Raw genomic sequence first — 15863 nt, forward strand, 5'->3', positions numbered from 1 at the left:
GAAGCATGAAATTCTTGATCACAGGGTCATGAGTTCAAGCCCCATGCAGGGCAAGGACCTCGCTTAATAAATGAATAGAATTATACAAATCAAGACCATGTTTGCAACTTTGGAACTTTTTGTTACCTCTGTGTGATTAAAAAATTATAAGGCTGCCTAAGTTTTCACCCAGGAGCAAGGGAAGCACTTTTCACACTGAGTAACTTTTTTTTTTTTAAAGATTTTATTTATTTGAGAGAGAGAGAGAGAGAGAGCACGAGCAGGAGGTAGGCAGAGGGAGAGAGGGAAGCAGACTCCCCACTAAGAGGGAGTCCGACATGGGGCTCGATCCTGGGACCCCGAGACCATGACCTGAGCCGAAATCAAAAGTCAGCTGCTTAAATGACTGAGCCACCCAGGAGCCCCCAAACCACAAGAGAAGCTTGATGATAGAGAACCATCTGAGGGTTGATGGAGGGAGGTGGGTGGGGATGGGCTAGGTGGGGATGGGCTAGATGCACAATGGCGGTTAAGGAGGGCACTTGCTGTGTTGAGCACTGGGTGTCACATATGTCACGAACCACTGAATTCTCCTCCTGAAACTTATATTGCCCTGTATGTTAACTAACTAGAATTTAAATAAAAATTTGAAGAAAAAAATGTTGTTGTGATATTTGAATAGTATTTTGGATGGACAAAAAACACATTTTTGGTCCCCTGCACATTTTACCTTTGTTTCTATTTGATACGCAGTCTACGGGGGAGGGGGGTACTTTCTGAAGTCAGGGTTGCTTTTTTTTTTTTTAAAGTAACCTCTAAACACCCAATGTGGGGCTAGAACTCACCACCCCAAGATCAAGAGTTGTATGCTGGGGCGCCTGGGTGGCTCAGTGGGTTAAAGCCTCTGCCTTCGGCTCGGGTCGTGATCCCAGGGTCCTGGGATCGAGCCCCGCATCGGGCTCTCTGCTCAGTGGGGAGCCTGTTTCCCCCCCTCTCTCTCTCTGCCTGCCTCTCTGCCTACTTGCAATCTCTCTCTCTCTCTGGGTCAAATAAATAAATAAAATTAAAAAAAGAAAAAAAGGACTGTTAAGACCTCTTTCATATATAGATATAGATATATAGATATTTACTGTAGTTACCGTAGTTACAAGTCCACAAATCTAGTTTCTCTTAAACTTTGTTTTACTTTATTTACAAGCCTAATTACTTTTAGTTACAAATCTAATAAAATTTAACTATTACTATAAGGGGAAGTTTCACCATTCACTTCCTTTAATTATCTTAAACATTTTAAATGACTTTTACAAATTTAATATATTTAATTTTATTTTCCGGTATTTCAACTATGTACAAGGCTATGTAATTCTTACAAATATAGTAAATTAAGTTTATTTTTTATATTACTTTCAATTTAAACTTATAACTGTAAATCAATTACTTGATTATACACTTCAAGTTGGAATCATAAAACTAATATTTGTATATTTTAATAAGCCAAACTGTAAATATTTTATGTACTTAGAGCAATGCATCCAAATTATCCTTAAATGTATCATGTACTTTAATAGTATTAAAATATTAATGAAATTAATAACCCATATTATTTTACTCTTAACTCTTAGCTTCCAAGAATAAAAAAGATATTTACTGATTTGGGAACTCCTGGGTGGCTTAGTGGGTTAAGCCTGGGATTCTTGATCTCAGCTCATATCTTGATTTCAGGGTGGAGAGTTCAATGCCTGCCTTGAGCTCCACGCTGTGCAGGGAACCTATTTAAAAGAGAGAGAGAGACTTACCTGCCTAAGACAATAAGGCATTCGCTAGAAGGTTAAGATTCACCATGAACCCAGAGATGCATATCTACCAGCGCTATTTCTGAAAGCCCAAGTGTGACGATCACATCACATATCCTGTGCTTGGACCCGAACTTAGCTCGCGCAGCCCGGCTGGTTTGCCCCACTTTCTCCCTGTGAATGAAACCGATATTAACACCAGGGGCTAAGTAAGGTTTGTGTTTCTTGCTCTTTAAGATTTTATTTACTTATTTTTCTAGAGAAAGAGAACGGGGGCAAGACTCTAGAGGGAGGAGCAGGGGGAGGAGCCCAGGCAGAGGAACAGGCGACTCCGCGCCCAGCGCTGACGTGCGGCGGGATCCCAGGACCCCGAGAGCGTGACCTCAGCCAAAACCTGGAGTTCCTCCCTCAGCCGGCGGGGCCACCCGAGCGCTCCTGGGCTGTGTCTCTGACGCTGTGTTTAGGACAGGTGTCTAGAAAGTTATGGCCCTTTCTCAGCGGTGTTGATGAGTATTTTCTGATTGCCTTCCCCAGAGGTGGTCACTGGTGCGCATCCCGTAACAGCGCAGTATCACCACCACACCACTCACCCAGCCACAGGGCGCGGAGTATAATCTTTACTGTCGCCGTCGCCTCTGCCGATCTGAGCGTGGCCAGGGACGCCTCGTTGTTTGCGGTTCATTTATTTCGTCGCAAGTGTGGCTGAACGTGTTTCGTGTGTTCGCTGCGCACCCAGCTTTCCGGGTGTGCCCCGCCGCGGCCGCCAGGTAGGCCCGGGGCAGGTGCGGCAGGGCGCGCGATTCCGGGCCCCGCGGCCAGAGGGCGCTGCCTCCCGAGCCCCCACCCCCTCCCCCCCTCTACCCACGCCCCGTCCGGGCTGGGGCGGGCGGCCGGCGGCGGGGGCGGGGGCGCAGGCGCAGGCGGGGCGCCGAGGTTGGCGTCTTCTCTCCAGCGGTAGCCGGAGGGGCCGCAGCATCATGACGGTGGGCGCCAGGCTGCGAAGCAAGGCGGCGAGTGGTTTCCTGCGCCGCGGGCCCCGGGGCCGAGCGCGGGCGGACGGGGACGAGGAGGCGGCCGCCCTCCTGGAGCAGCCGGAGCGCGGGGACGAGGTGGCCAGCGCGGCGAGCGCGGGGCGCCCGGGGGCCCGGAGCGCGCGCAAGGTGCACCTGGCGGTGCTCCCCGAGCGCTACGAACCGCTGGAGGAGCCGGCGCCGGCCGAGAAGCCCAGGAGGAGGTACCGGCAGAAGCTGAAGAAGTACGGCAAGGTAGGGGGCCCCACGCCCGCCCCCGCCCGCGGCTCGGGGTGCGGGCGGCCCGACCCCCGGCTCCCTGACCAATCGCCCGGAGGGTGGGCGTCGGGTCCCCACCGCCCGGCCGCGCTCAGCTGCTTTGAGCTGCCCTTGCGTCCCCTCTCCAGCTGTCGTTAACAGACACGGACGAGGGTTCTGTCCACTGGGAGGTGAAGGAAAACTCGATCACAAGGAACGACAGAACCCAAACCGGCGCTGGGGTGGGGGTGGGGGCGGGCCAATCCAACCCCTAACCCCCGGGGCTGCGCCTGGTAACGTTCCCAACACGTCCCAGCATCCCCGTGGTTCTGATCCTGGTGTGCCTTACACCCCCCCCTTGTACAGCCCGACAGGACAGAAATCCGTGTCCCTATTTTACAGATGGGAATACTGAGGCATTAGCGTGGTGAGGTGACTTGTAGAGGGTGACCCAGTTGGAAAGTAGGGAGTTGCAGGCCGGTTCATCTGTTCTTTGGCACCATCCTCTCCAGGATATCCCACCAGCTGAGAATTGTTTGGGTTTTTCTCCTTAAGTTCCAGAGGTTATTTCCAGAGCCTGGGAGCGCGACAGTACATAAATAGGCACTTGTTGAATCTACTTTTCTCTTCCCCCAGCTGGCCACCCTTATACTATGGGACCTGCAAACATACCACTGCCTTTTGCCTTGGGGGCTGGGGGGCAGAGGAAGGAGGGGAGACAGAGGAGGGGGTAGAGAGAATATGAAGATGGGATAAAATGACAGTGTCCTTCTCAGAGATCGAAGCCCAAGGCAGTGCCTAGGCGAATCACTTGAAGCTACTTCTGCCCCCACCTCCTGGGACTGGGCAAGGCCACCCAGAAGAAGATCATAGAACTCACTGTGTTCTGGCCAAAGGCCCCACCTGATTCAGTTTCATGGTCTGTGCCTCTTAGCCTGTCTAAAACCATCTAGTTTCCGGTCCTAGAAACTTGGGTGTATCATCCCCTGTAAAAGCCAGTCAGTGGTTTGGCACAGTATACTGGCAGGCAGTGAGGTCGGGACTCTCAGGCTGGGTCCTGCTAGAACTGACCCATCTGGTCTCAGTTCAGCACCAAGAAACCGCCGCTGGCCTCCCAGCTGGCGAACCTGGTACTGGGGACATCTCAGGTCAGGGGCTGGCACGTGGAGATGCTTTTTAGGTGTTCATTTCGTGCAGGGATCATGCTAAGCAGCAGAAATAACGAAACAGATACAGTGCAGTCCTGCCCTAGAGAAGTGCACACCTCCTGGGGAGATCCGGCAGAGTGCGGGCACCGCCACATGGCCACATGGTACAGAGTCCTCGGGATGAGGGTGTTGAAGTCAGGTGACCTGAGAACTGGGCAGAGAAGAATGAGGTTTGAGAGGTTAATGATGAGGTACTATTTCACACTTAACCAGGATGGCTGTTACTTAAAAAAATAAAAACAAACAAAAAAACCCAGAAACAAAAAATAGCAAATGTGGGCAAGGATGTGGAGAAATTGGAATTCTGCAGATTGCTAATGGAAATGTAAAATGGTGCAGTTGCTGTGGTAAACAGGTTGGAATTTCCTTCAAAAATTAAGCATAGAACTACTGTTTGATTTAGCAGTTCAGCTCCTAGTTATATACCCAAAATAACTGAAAATAAGTACTGAAATATACATACATGTATGTGAGGGAGAGAACATAGAGAACATATTCACATGTTCATCGCAGCATTATTCAAAATAGCCAAAAGGTGACAACAACTCTTGTGTCTATCAGCTGGTAAATGATAAAATGTGGTGTATACACATTGTGGAATATTACTCAGTCATAAAAAGGAATGAAGTCCCCTTAACGTTCCACAGCATGGATGTGATGGAGGTTGGCAGGGTCCAAGGAGGGTCCTTGGCTCCGTGCAAGATGGCACTCAAAACTCGAGCCTAGAGGAAGTGAGAGCAGAGTTCATTGAAGACAGAATATAGATACAGAGCGTGTTGGAGACTTGGAAAGAAAAGGGAGTCTGGTCTGGGCATGGGGTTTTGACTGGGACTTAGCGTTTTTACTGAGGATGACGGGCTGGTGCCAAGTGTCGTCTTAGGCATATAGGAACAAAGATGAGAGTTGAGGTGTCTGTCCTTCAGAAGTCACTTGGCCCTGGAGCCAGGGATCTTGATGAGTCACTGGTCTTGGAACCACCCTGCCTGGTCACTCCTTAGATGTTACCTGTTGTGCCGGCAGACTCGTAAGCAATTGTTAAAACCTTGACCTTTACAAGGAGAACATACATTATCTGTTCTATGAGGTGTGTGTAGGGCACCGGCTGTAGGTCCTGGCAAAAAAAAGAGCAGAAAAAAGAATGAACAAAGCAGTTTGTCTTGGGGTCACTTTAATTTCCCTCTCAGATGAACCTCGGAAACAGTGTGCTAAGAAGCCAGACACACGGGGTCATGTGCCGTGTGCGTGGATGGTTCTGTTTCTATAGAATGTCCAAAATAGGTAAATGCAGAGAGAGGGAAGCAGATGGGTGGTTTCCAGGGACTGGGGAGACGGAAAAATAGGGGGTGGCAAAGTGTATAACAGGTGCAGCTCTTCCTTTTGGGGATGGTGAAGATGTTTTGGAAGTAGGTTGAGGTGCTAGTCACACGGCACTGTCCATGTACCAGATGCCACCAAATATTTCACCTTAAAATGGTTAATTTTTGTTTTGTGAATTTCACCACAATTAAAAAAAAAATTAAAAAGGTAAAATTGACCCGACAGAGAAGGGGTGGCATCCAAGGCAGAGGGAACAGCCCAGGCAGGGATGTGCGCCGCTGAAAGCTGTTCTGTCCTACCCTCGGTCGGTAGACCCCGGAAGCCAGAGGAGAGGACACTGTCCCGTTAGAGTTGGACACGCCCTCTCTGCCTTCCAACTTCCCACTTTCTTGGAGGCATCTGGGAAGGTAACCAGTTAGGTTCCACCATGGGAGAAGAAGAACCCACCCCGCTGTGCCGAAAATCCACGGCGACAGCCAGGCCCCCGCTGGAGGTATGGGGAGTTGAGTCTCTAGGCTTAAGCTACCCAAGTGAATCTTTCCCTTTCCCGGCCCGGGGGGAATAAGGAGGGACTTGTGAAGGCTCCTCATTGTTAATGGACGCTTTTCCTTCAAGGAAGGGGGCGTGGCAGTTCCTATTCATCCGCTCACCGGTCAAGCCCTGCACCCAAGTCCCTTCCTGCTTCTGTTTAAAGAGGCATTTGTGGGGGCGCCTGGGAGGTTTAGTGGGTTAAGGCCTCTGCCTCCGGCTCAGGTCATGATCTCAGGTCTTGGGATCGAGCCTTGCGTTGGGCTCTCTGCTCAGCAGGGAGCCTGCTTCCTCCTGTCTCTCTGCCTACTTGTGATCTCTGTCAATAAATAATCTTTTAAAAAATTAAAAATAAAAAAATAGGCATTTGTGAAATGCAAAAGGATTTCTCCTCTCCTGCTGCCGTGTGGTCCCCAGGGCCCACCTGGTCCCACCTCTCAGAGGCTCGGGCTGGGGGCGGGCGTGCGGGGACTCCTGCCTGGTGCTTTGTAAGGATGTGAGTGTTCACATGGCACTTTAATGGTTCATGGGCTGTGTTCTGGGGACAGGGAAGGGGAAGGGACCAACGTTGGCTGTTCTGCCACAGCATGCCAGTAGCTCTGCTGCCCATTTCCTGAGTGACACCCCTCAATTATCCCCAGAACCTTGGAAAGTGGAGGGGACGCCCCCCCATTTTGCAGCAATAGAAACGAGTTTAAGGAAGTTGTGCTCTTCGGGGCTGCACAGCTGGAGAGTAGCCAGCCAAGCTGGGAGGCAGGAGTCTCACCTGGCAGTTGGGTTGAGGGGGACTGACCCCCAAAACTTAGCTTAAGGTGAGAGGCCACCTTTCCCAGGCACCCCTGAGAGCCGCGGGAGACATTTGGATGAGGACAGTAAGTATGTTTTGTCCATTAGGCAGCTAGGGGAGGATGGGAGGGGGAAATAGAATATGTGGAGGAGCCTTTATCTCAAGGGGGAGAAAAATTGTCGTCATGCTCTAGGGGCATCTGGTAAGGATAGGGGCACCAGAGCTGCCCCCTGTTGGTTTGGTGACCTCAGGGCTGGGCCCACCGCTTGGCTTCAGTTTCCTTCTCTGTGACGTGGGGTAACACGAGGGTTTTAAAACCTGGCAGGCGGCAAGGCTTCTGTGATGGTTGGCTGCTGTCTTAGGGCGGGAGGTAGGCGGGGTGAAGGAGAGACCCCGTAGGACTGTTGACTTCCTGATTCCTTTTGAATCAGAACTCAGTAACTCAGGAAAAAACCTCTGTCTGTAGCCGATCACCCAGCTCAGCTTTGTACCGGGTCCTGACCGCATTTCAGACTGGAGACTTGATCTTCATATTGAGGGAAAAGTGATCTTTGTTGACAGGTTTTAGTTTCTGTTTGTCTCGGTGTGTTTTGTTTTGTTTGTTTGTTTTGTTTTTTGTTTTGTTTAGTTGGAAACTGGAAGGGGGCGGGGAGTTCCTGACTTCACGGGGGGTTAGTTGAATATGGAGAACCCCCAGAAAGCATGACATCCTAGGACAGTTGTAATAGATCACCACCAACGTGCTGGTTTAGGACCCACACCGGCTGTACAGGTCTGGAGGCCAGAAGTCCAAAATCAGGGTCACTGTGCTGAAGTCCCCAGGCCGGTTCCCATGCAGGCATCAGGGAAAAACCAGTTTCGGAGCTCTTTCCAGCTTCCAGAGGTCCCCATCCTCCCACATCCAGGCCAGCATTGCAAGTCCGTGGACCTCAGCCTCTGCTTCTGTCATGACACTGCGTTCTGTGTGACTTGTGTCCCTCTTAGAAAGACGGTTGTCCTCCTTTGGGTCTTTATGAATATATAGGGGCCCTTAGAATGATTGGCCCCACCTGGATAATCCAGGACCATCTCCCCCATCTTAAGACCCTTAATCACATCTGCAGAATCCCTTTGACTCCATAAAGCCTTATATTTACAGGATCTTGGGATTGGGGGGGCATTCTTCAGCCTACGATGCTCCCCTGGGTCCCCCATACCCCACAGCTTCTCCAAGAGATGATTTGGTTTGAAAACTTGACTCACATCAAGAATTCAAAACCTCCCTCAAGTGACACTGAAATGGTCGTTGATAGATACTTTACCGTTTCTTTGTATCGCTTTTCTGAAATCTGTGTTTTGACAACGTTCCAGCTAATGAGCTATTTTAGCAGCTTCTTTCTAAATGGCGAAGGTGAAGTGAAGAGCAGTTTTTGCGAATAGCTGGCTGAGGAAAGGGGATACACAGAGGCCAAAGACCTCCGGTTCAGTGCGGGTGCCTGCGAATCCCGATCCCTGTGCTTGCTCCCAGAGAACAGTCTTTCTGTTACTGTTATTTCAGGGAGGAAAGTAAAATTCTCCTGCTGAATCTCATTATGCATTTATAGAACAGTCTCTCTGAGCAACATCAAGCCGCCCCCTTCGGGCATCCTGGTGTCACACTGAGGAGTCCATGGGCGCTATGCCAGGAGTCACTGTCTAGAGAAGCCATCTATGTCACCTGGCTCTCCCCCCGGGCTCTTTATGGAGCCTTCGAGTTTCCACAGGAAAGACCTGGGCCCTTTCTGGACGCTGGGGGTACGGCACTGAGCACGAGCCGCGTCATCCCAGAGAGAGGGCAGGTCAGCCTGCCGGACAGAGGAGGTTTGCTGGGTAGCGTTGGCTCTGAGCTTTGTGACTGTGATCAGGCATTTTAAGCAAAACCAGGAATTTTAAGTATTTATTGGGAGTTGGAAAGGTCAGGGGGCTGAGAGACGAGGCGTGTGATAGAGCCCAAGTCATCCACATGGATGTTTGACTGCATTGAAGGGTGATGACGAAAGTTGGGGGTGGGAAGAGGAGGGGGCGTGCGGTGGGCAACAGCACCATTAATATTGGGGGCGTCTCTGCTTCCTGTTGGCCATCCCATTTGAATCCCTGGGATGTCGCCTGTCCAACACCAGGCCTTGCAGAAAAGGAGTGAGTGGCAAGAAAGCGCAGCGTAGTCCTTACCCTGGAGGAGTGTATAATCGTACTGCAGGGTGCAGCGGGAGAGACGCTAGAGACCATGTGCGGGCTGGGCAGGCGTCTGCCCTGGAGCTGGAGGGAGGGCAGGGCGGGCTTTCAGACAGGTGAGGGCAAGGACACTGGACCCTGTCTGGCGATGATGCAGTGACTGGGCTGGAACAGAGAAGAGAGTAGGCTTTGGTTCAAAAATAAAACCAGGGGAGGGACGCCTGGGTGGCTCAGTCAGTTAAGCGTCTGCCTTCAGCTCAGGTCATGTTCCCAGGGTCCTGGGATCCAGCCCCCTCTGCCTGCCGCTCCCCCTGCTTGTGCATTGTCTCACTCTCCTGCGCTCTGTCTCTGACAAATAAATAAATAAAATCTTTAAAAGTAAATAAATAAAGGGGCGCCTGGGTGGCTCAGTGGGTTAAAGCCTCTGCCTTCGGCTCGGGTCATGATCTCGGGGTCCTGGGATAGAGCCCCACATCGGGCTCTCTGCTCAGCGGGGAGCCTGCTTTCTCCTCTCTCTCTGTCTGCCTCTCTGCCCACTTGTGATCTCTCTGTCAAATAACTAAAATCTTAAAAAATAAATAAGTAAATAAAACAAACAAACCAACAAACCAGGGGTGCCTGGATGGTTCAGTCAGTAGAGCCTGTGACTCTGGATCTCAGGGTCGTGAGTTCCAGCCCCGTGTTGGGCGTGGAGCCTGGTTCGAAAACAAAAGGGGTTTGGTTTTGGATCTGGCATCCTCAGTGCTGTTCCCGAGATGTCTGAGTGATCTGGAAATGTGCAGGGCTTGAAGATACCTTGCCAGATGATGACATCTGTGCTGAGCCCCCACATGTGCTTGGCGGGGGGAGGAGGGCGGGGGTGGATGTGGAAACACGGGATATGGCCCGTTTTCCTGACGGTCCTTTCCTGGGTCACCATTGCGTGGGAGGGACTACAGAGCTGCCTAACCCGCCCCTTTGCTTTTCTCTTCTCTTCCTGAAAAACAGAACGTGGGGAAGGTCGTCACCAAGGGATGCCGCTACGTGGTCATCGGCCTGCAAGGCTTCGCCGCGGCCTACTCTGCCCCGTTCGGAGTAGCCACCAGCGTGGTCTCGTTCGTGCGCTAGCGGGAGCTGCGGGGCCGAGCACTGGCGCGGATGGCAGCTCCGCTCTGGGACCACCCTTGACCTGAACCCACAAAACCCTTGGAGGAAATCAATGTCTTTCCTGGCTGCATTGGATGAATGTTATAAATGGAACATCCCTGCGCATCGCTGAGCTTTTCAGGACTTAGGACCCAGGCGGCTCCCGACGGACAATCCCGCAGAGAATCAGGCCTGCCTTAGGTTTGGGGTCACTGTGTGCAAACAACGAAGGCTTCCCGGGGTGGCAGCCACGGCGGCGGGGCTGGGCCCGCAGCAGACACTTGGCAGACGGGGCACTCCGGGTGGGTAGCGGAGTGGTGATGACAAGGAGGCAAATGGCTGTTGACCTGGATCAAGATGATTTGTTATGTTCTGGAAAGGCCGCAGGCTAACATGGTGCTCACAGCCCTTGGCTGTCTCGCTTCTGGGGGCAGCCAGGGAGCTGTTTGTCTGTCATGCGCCCCATCCCCTCTCTCCACCCCTTTGTCACCAGGAGTATAATTACGGGCTTGAGAAGAAGAAGTGGGGAAGGAAAATCTCTTTGAAGGTGGGGATGCGTTGAAAACTCGATGATGTGTGTGACTGTGTAAAGCAGATAAACTTGTGTGTCCCGTCTCCCCCTCCCCCCGCACGAATGTGCAGCTGGAGGGGAGGGAAGGAGGGGGCTCAGAGGCGGGCTGGGTGAGCTGGAGCGGCGGCTGGAGGGAGCACCCCTGCGAGTTCTGAGCGGCTCGTCTGTCCAGGCAGTCGGGGGCCTCCTGACTCCCTGCAGCCGCTCGCCCCCTCTGTGCCCTTGGGAGAGAGGGAGAAGACACTGCGCCTAGCAAGAAAAATATGTGATTTTAAAATGGAACCAGTAAGTAGGAGACAGGTGTGCCGGAAGTAGAAACAAGAAAGATGGTGGACAGGGGTGGGAGTCCAGGAGCCAGGTCTGGTTCCTCAGCCCTGGGAAACCTCAGGCGAGCTGGGCTTGCAGCTCCGGGGAGGGACCAGGGATGCTGGGCGGCTAAGGGTGCCGTGGCTGGTGCTGAAGATCCCCCCGAAGCCCGAGCTCTCACTGGCTGCCTCTGTAGCATCCTTTCTCTGGTGCTGCCAGCTGGTCCACATCTCACCGGGATTCAGAGCTCAGCGCCGCATGGGTCCTGGGTGCTCCCCCGGGACGGCCCAAGGACTGCCATTGGAGCCTTGGCCAGGGAGGTAAAAGAAAGAGGAGGCCCCTTTTACCATACCCCTCTGCCAGCCCCCCGCATAGCCCACTGCTGCGACTCTTGACAGAAGACCCAGAAGGCCAAGTGGTTGTTGCCGACCCACCTGTAGGGGCGTGGCCGCACCTGCGTGTTGCCCTGAGCAGGTCCCCAGGCCTTGGCAGAGGCAGCCTCAGGGCTCAGGCCTCACGAGCCAGATGAACCAGGTGGCACCAGGATGTGGAGAAGGTGGGTGGAGAAGACAGACAGAGGGACAGAAACAGGAACCGGTGTAGGCGAGCGTTGTAGCTAGACGGGCTGGAGGCCGTGTTGAGGAAGAACTTGGGTCCCATTCTGCATCATTCGTACTCGTGAGGAAAAGGCACAAAAAGCAGTCTTGTTTCCATCAGATGATGAAAGTGGATGATGAGAGCACATTTTCACCCACGGAAGATCATGACGGCTTGCCTGGGCACCCTGGGACTCGGGGTAAAGAGACCCAAGTGGAAGAAACAGCCAGGCAGCGTTCAGTGGGAGAGCCAGGCCTCTGCGGCCTGTGAGGGGCCCGGCGGGTGTCTGTCCTTGGCGGCCCAGGGATGCTGCTGACCTGCCCCAGAGGAGTCTACTGAGTCCCCCTGGGGCCGTGGAAGTGTGACTCTGGAAGGACCCAGAGCTGCTGAGGTCTGTCCCGTGAAGACCTTCCCCATCCCATCCCCAAATTGGAGACATTCTCAGGCCAAGCACATTTGGCCCTTGAAATTTGAATTATCTGATGAATGATCAGCCTAGAAATGTCATCCATCAGAATCTCGCAGGGATTGTCCTGGGAGCCAGATTCCTGTGTACAGAAGATGACCTTGTCCAAACTCCCTGAGTGCTTATTCCCCTGGGACAGGGCATCCATGTTGCAGATTAGCTTTTTGCCTATTTCTCTGTCTTCAGTTGTTGGGGTGTGTGTGTGTGTGTGTGTGTGTGTGTGTGTGTGTGTGTGTGTTTAATGTCAGGGTCCACACCTTACTGAGAATTGGGTTGTAGAGCTTTGCCTTTCTGCACTTGACCAAGAGGTTTCTTTTGTATCCTTTTCTTACCCTGTGATGTAAATAAAATCCTCCATTGTGTAACATGTCTGTGTGTGACATTTTTTTCCTCACTTTCCAGCCTTGCCGGATTCCCGCAGCGTCCAGCCAAAGCTGACTTCACAGGGCAGGCGAGGGCCGGTGGAGGAACTCCCTGGGGCCACCCACGCCACCACGGGGAGCCCAAGGCCGCCCCAAAGGAAGGAGGAGGGTCCCCAATTCATCTGGAACTCTGCTTAGGTGTTAAGGAGGGGCAGGGGGTTGTCTAGAAACAGCAGAATAGGCTTTAGTGTACAGGAAAAGCCTCAGCTCACGCATTTGTGGGAAGTGAAAATTTCCAGAACCTCCAATAGTTGAAAACTCCAGAGCCAGAATGTGTAGCTTGAAGACAGCCTGGGTATAAAGAAGGAGATAGTTTTTATCACTTCACCAGGCCAAGGAGGCAGGGTGCCTCCAAGCCTGGAAGCCCACCTAGGGTAAAAAGGCTGAGTGAGGGCCTTAGAGGAAAACACGGGATCTGGGCGCATTTGATAGGAATCGGGTCTGAGCCTTGTTCACCATGTCTTCAAGCTGGCACTGGCCATCGGCGTGTTGTTACTAAGTCTCAACTTCGATATGGAGCTCCGGAGCTCTTGGAACGTAGGATTTTACAGAAAAGCCCAGAGGGGAGGGAGAGAGGCTTAAAGAATGGAGAAACTTGTTCAGTTGAAAGATAGGCCTTGCGAAGCAGGAGTATGTCCATAATTTCCATCCATCTTTACATTTCCATTGAGGTTTCACAATTTTGATGGAGGAGCTCCTGTGGGGCCAGGAAGTTGTATTTTGCACTAGTGAGTCAGAAGATTGGGAAATGCTGGCCCCTGGGGGTTGCTGTAGGCTGCAGCTGCCAGTGGACTGCCCAGGTGGGAGCCTGGGGTCTGTCCAACCTGAGCCGGGGAGTGAGGGGATACCTGGCAGGTGCCAGCCCTAGGCGGGGCATATGTAACAAACCCTTTGTTGAGAGTCCCCACCGAAGCTGTGGGAAAAGGCATAGCGGGAGTTCTGCACCCAGTGAGGATGTGTGAGTTTTCCAACACCACCAAAGCGCTCTCTGACCCCAGCTGGGTATTCTACAGTTTGATTCCGTTCTAGCACGGTTCCCTGGAGAGAGCATCGGATCCCACGGATGAAAGGGCTTAGTCCTCTGGCAAGACTGGTCCAAGCTGTGCTTTTTCATTGACCAGCTAAAGATGGAGGTTCCAACAACACCCTTGGGTTCTGTTCATTTGCTAGAGCAGCGCACAGAACTCTGAGAAACATTTTACTCCACTACCTACTTACTACAAAAGGCTCTAACTCGGGAGCAGCTGGATGGAAGAGATGCATAGGGCAAGGTCTGAGGAGAGGGTCCAGAGCTTCCGTGCCTCTCTAAACACACCGGTCTCCTCAAATCTCCAGTGTGTTCCCCAACCTGGAAGGGCTCTCGAAGCCTGATTTTATGGAGACCAGTCGTGGGACGATTGATTACATCAGTGGCAATTCGCCATAGAATTCAATCTCCGTCCCCGCTCCTCTCCCGGGAGGTCTGGAGGAGGCAGAAAGTTCCAAACCTCTAATCACAGGGTTGATTCTTCCGGCAACCTGGAGGCTTGCCTCATTAGCATAACAAAAGACACCTTGCCTGCTCTCAGGACTTAGAAATTCCAGAAGGGTTTTAGGAGCTTGTACAGGAACAGGGACCAAGACCAACTGTATTTTCTTTTTTCTTTTCTTTTCTTTTCTCTTCTTTTCTTTTTTTCTTTTAAAGATTGCATTTTTTTGAGACAGAGCACAAGCTGGGGGGACGGGGCAAAGGGAGAGAGAAGCAGACTGCTCGCTGAGTAAGGAGCCTGATGTGAGGCTCAATCCCAGGACCCTGAGATCATGACCAGAGCCAAGGGCAGATGCTTAATTGACTGAACCACCCGGGCATCTCACCAACTATATATTATTATAAATCACAATAACACAGCAGGTCAAGAGAAGCAGAGTGGTTCTGGGGAGCCTCGGATTATACTCCCTGGCGGTGGGGGGGGGTGGTTCACGTGTGTCCACCTGCTGTTGGGTGTAGAGCAAAGCGGGAAGTGGGGGACCTTCGTGTCTTCAGCCAGTTTAATCGCGCCTGCTGTCCTTCTCCGCTACACACCTGCACATTGTGAGAGAACCTCCGGACCGGCGTCTGTGACCAAGAATTAAGACCTGAGCTCAGGCCTTTTGCACCTTCCCATAATCCTCAGGGCATGGCGGCGCCCTCAGCAGACAGTGGTCACGGGGCTGGGAAACCAGCCCTGCAGGTTCAGATTCAGGGAGCTGCTGCTGTGGGGTTTGCCCCCACGATGTCTCCCCAACCCCTACCCCCGTAAACTGAATTTAGCTTTGTGATGCCATCATCCCCAAACTTTTGAAAACTTTGTTGATCTCTCTGTAAATGTATTTTATAGTACAATTTATATACAGAGTTAAAGGGGGAGAAATGCCCAGAGCATCCTTGTAAAGGCTGTATTTGAGAGTCTGTGGTTTGGCCAAAAGCCTGAGGAAAAAAAGAATCTCCTACTCCCTTGACCATTCATGAGGCAATGCGGGAAAAAATAATACGTGGGATCTTTTTTTTTTTTTCAAGAGGCAAGGCTTTGGAGCCAAACCCCTCCACCGAGCTTCACAAGGAAAGGAGGTCTCCAGATTGAGGCTCCGTGCCAGAGCCCCGTCGGTGTGAAAGCCACAAAGGGGCAGGCCTGGAAGGGGAAGGGCAGGGCCAAACAAAGGTTTGGCAGCGGGATGGCCAGGCCTAACCCCCCCCTGCCCCCCCACACCCCGTTCCCCCCCCCTCCCGCCCCCACTCCGCAGGGGTGCGGTGTGTACCTTCCACCCTCCGCTCCAGCCAGGACGCAAATTAGGATCAGAATTCAACACCTCCGGGACTGGCTCTGCAGTTTGTTTGTGTTTCAAAGGCGTTTTCTCAGGTGATTCGCTTGCATAACCTGTAGACCAGGCTCTAGACAAGTGTGTCTGGTTCAGAGGTGATACAGAAGTGAGGACAAAAGTACTGAGACAGCGAAGAGCGAATCCCTTCCTTTCCCTTGCTCTTTAATTTCGGAGCAGATCCCTTCCCCCAGACCCACTTTTCTTCGTTCCAAATGGGGGGAGTGGGGGGGAAATAGGGCACCTCGGAGGCTCGATGATGGTTAAGCGTCTGCCTTCCACTCAGATCATGGTCCTGGGGTCCAGAGGTCCTCTGATCCGCCCAGCTCCCTGCTGAGCAGGGAGTCTGCTTTTCCCCCTCCCTCTGCTGTTTCCCCTGCTTGGGCTCTCTGGCTCTGTGTGTGTGTATTTGTTAAATAAATAAATAAACTTAAAAAAAAATTCAAAATAGGGGTAAATAATCATGACTGT

General features: G+C 52.2%; 1 protein-coding gene across 1 annotated transcript; it reads left to right on the forward strand.

Annotated features, from left to right (window-relative positions):
• Positions 1-2670: 2670 nt before the first annotated feature.
• C15H1orf115 (chromosome 15 C1orf115 homolog) lies at positions 2671-12500 on the forward strand. The gene is made up of 2 exons (XM_047705352.1): positions 2671-3037; positions 10058-12500. The coding sequence occupies exons 1-2, from the start codon at positions 2750-2752 to the stop codon at positions 10175-10177; spliced, it is 408 nt and encodes a 135-aa protein (XP_047561308.1). The 5' UTR covers positions 2671-2749; the 3' UTR covers positions 10178-12500.
• The last annotated feature ends 3363 nt before the right edge of the window (positions 12501-15863 follow it).

This window comes from Lutra lutra, chromosome 15, assembly GCF_902655055.1.
Source record: "Lutra lutra chromosome 15, mLutLut1.2, whole genome shotgun sequence".
In the NCBI taxonomy this organism is placed as follows: Eukaryota; Metazoa; Chordata; class Mammalia; order Carnivora; family Mustelidae; genus Lutra; species Lutra lutra.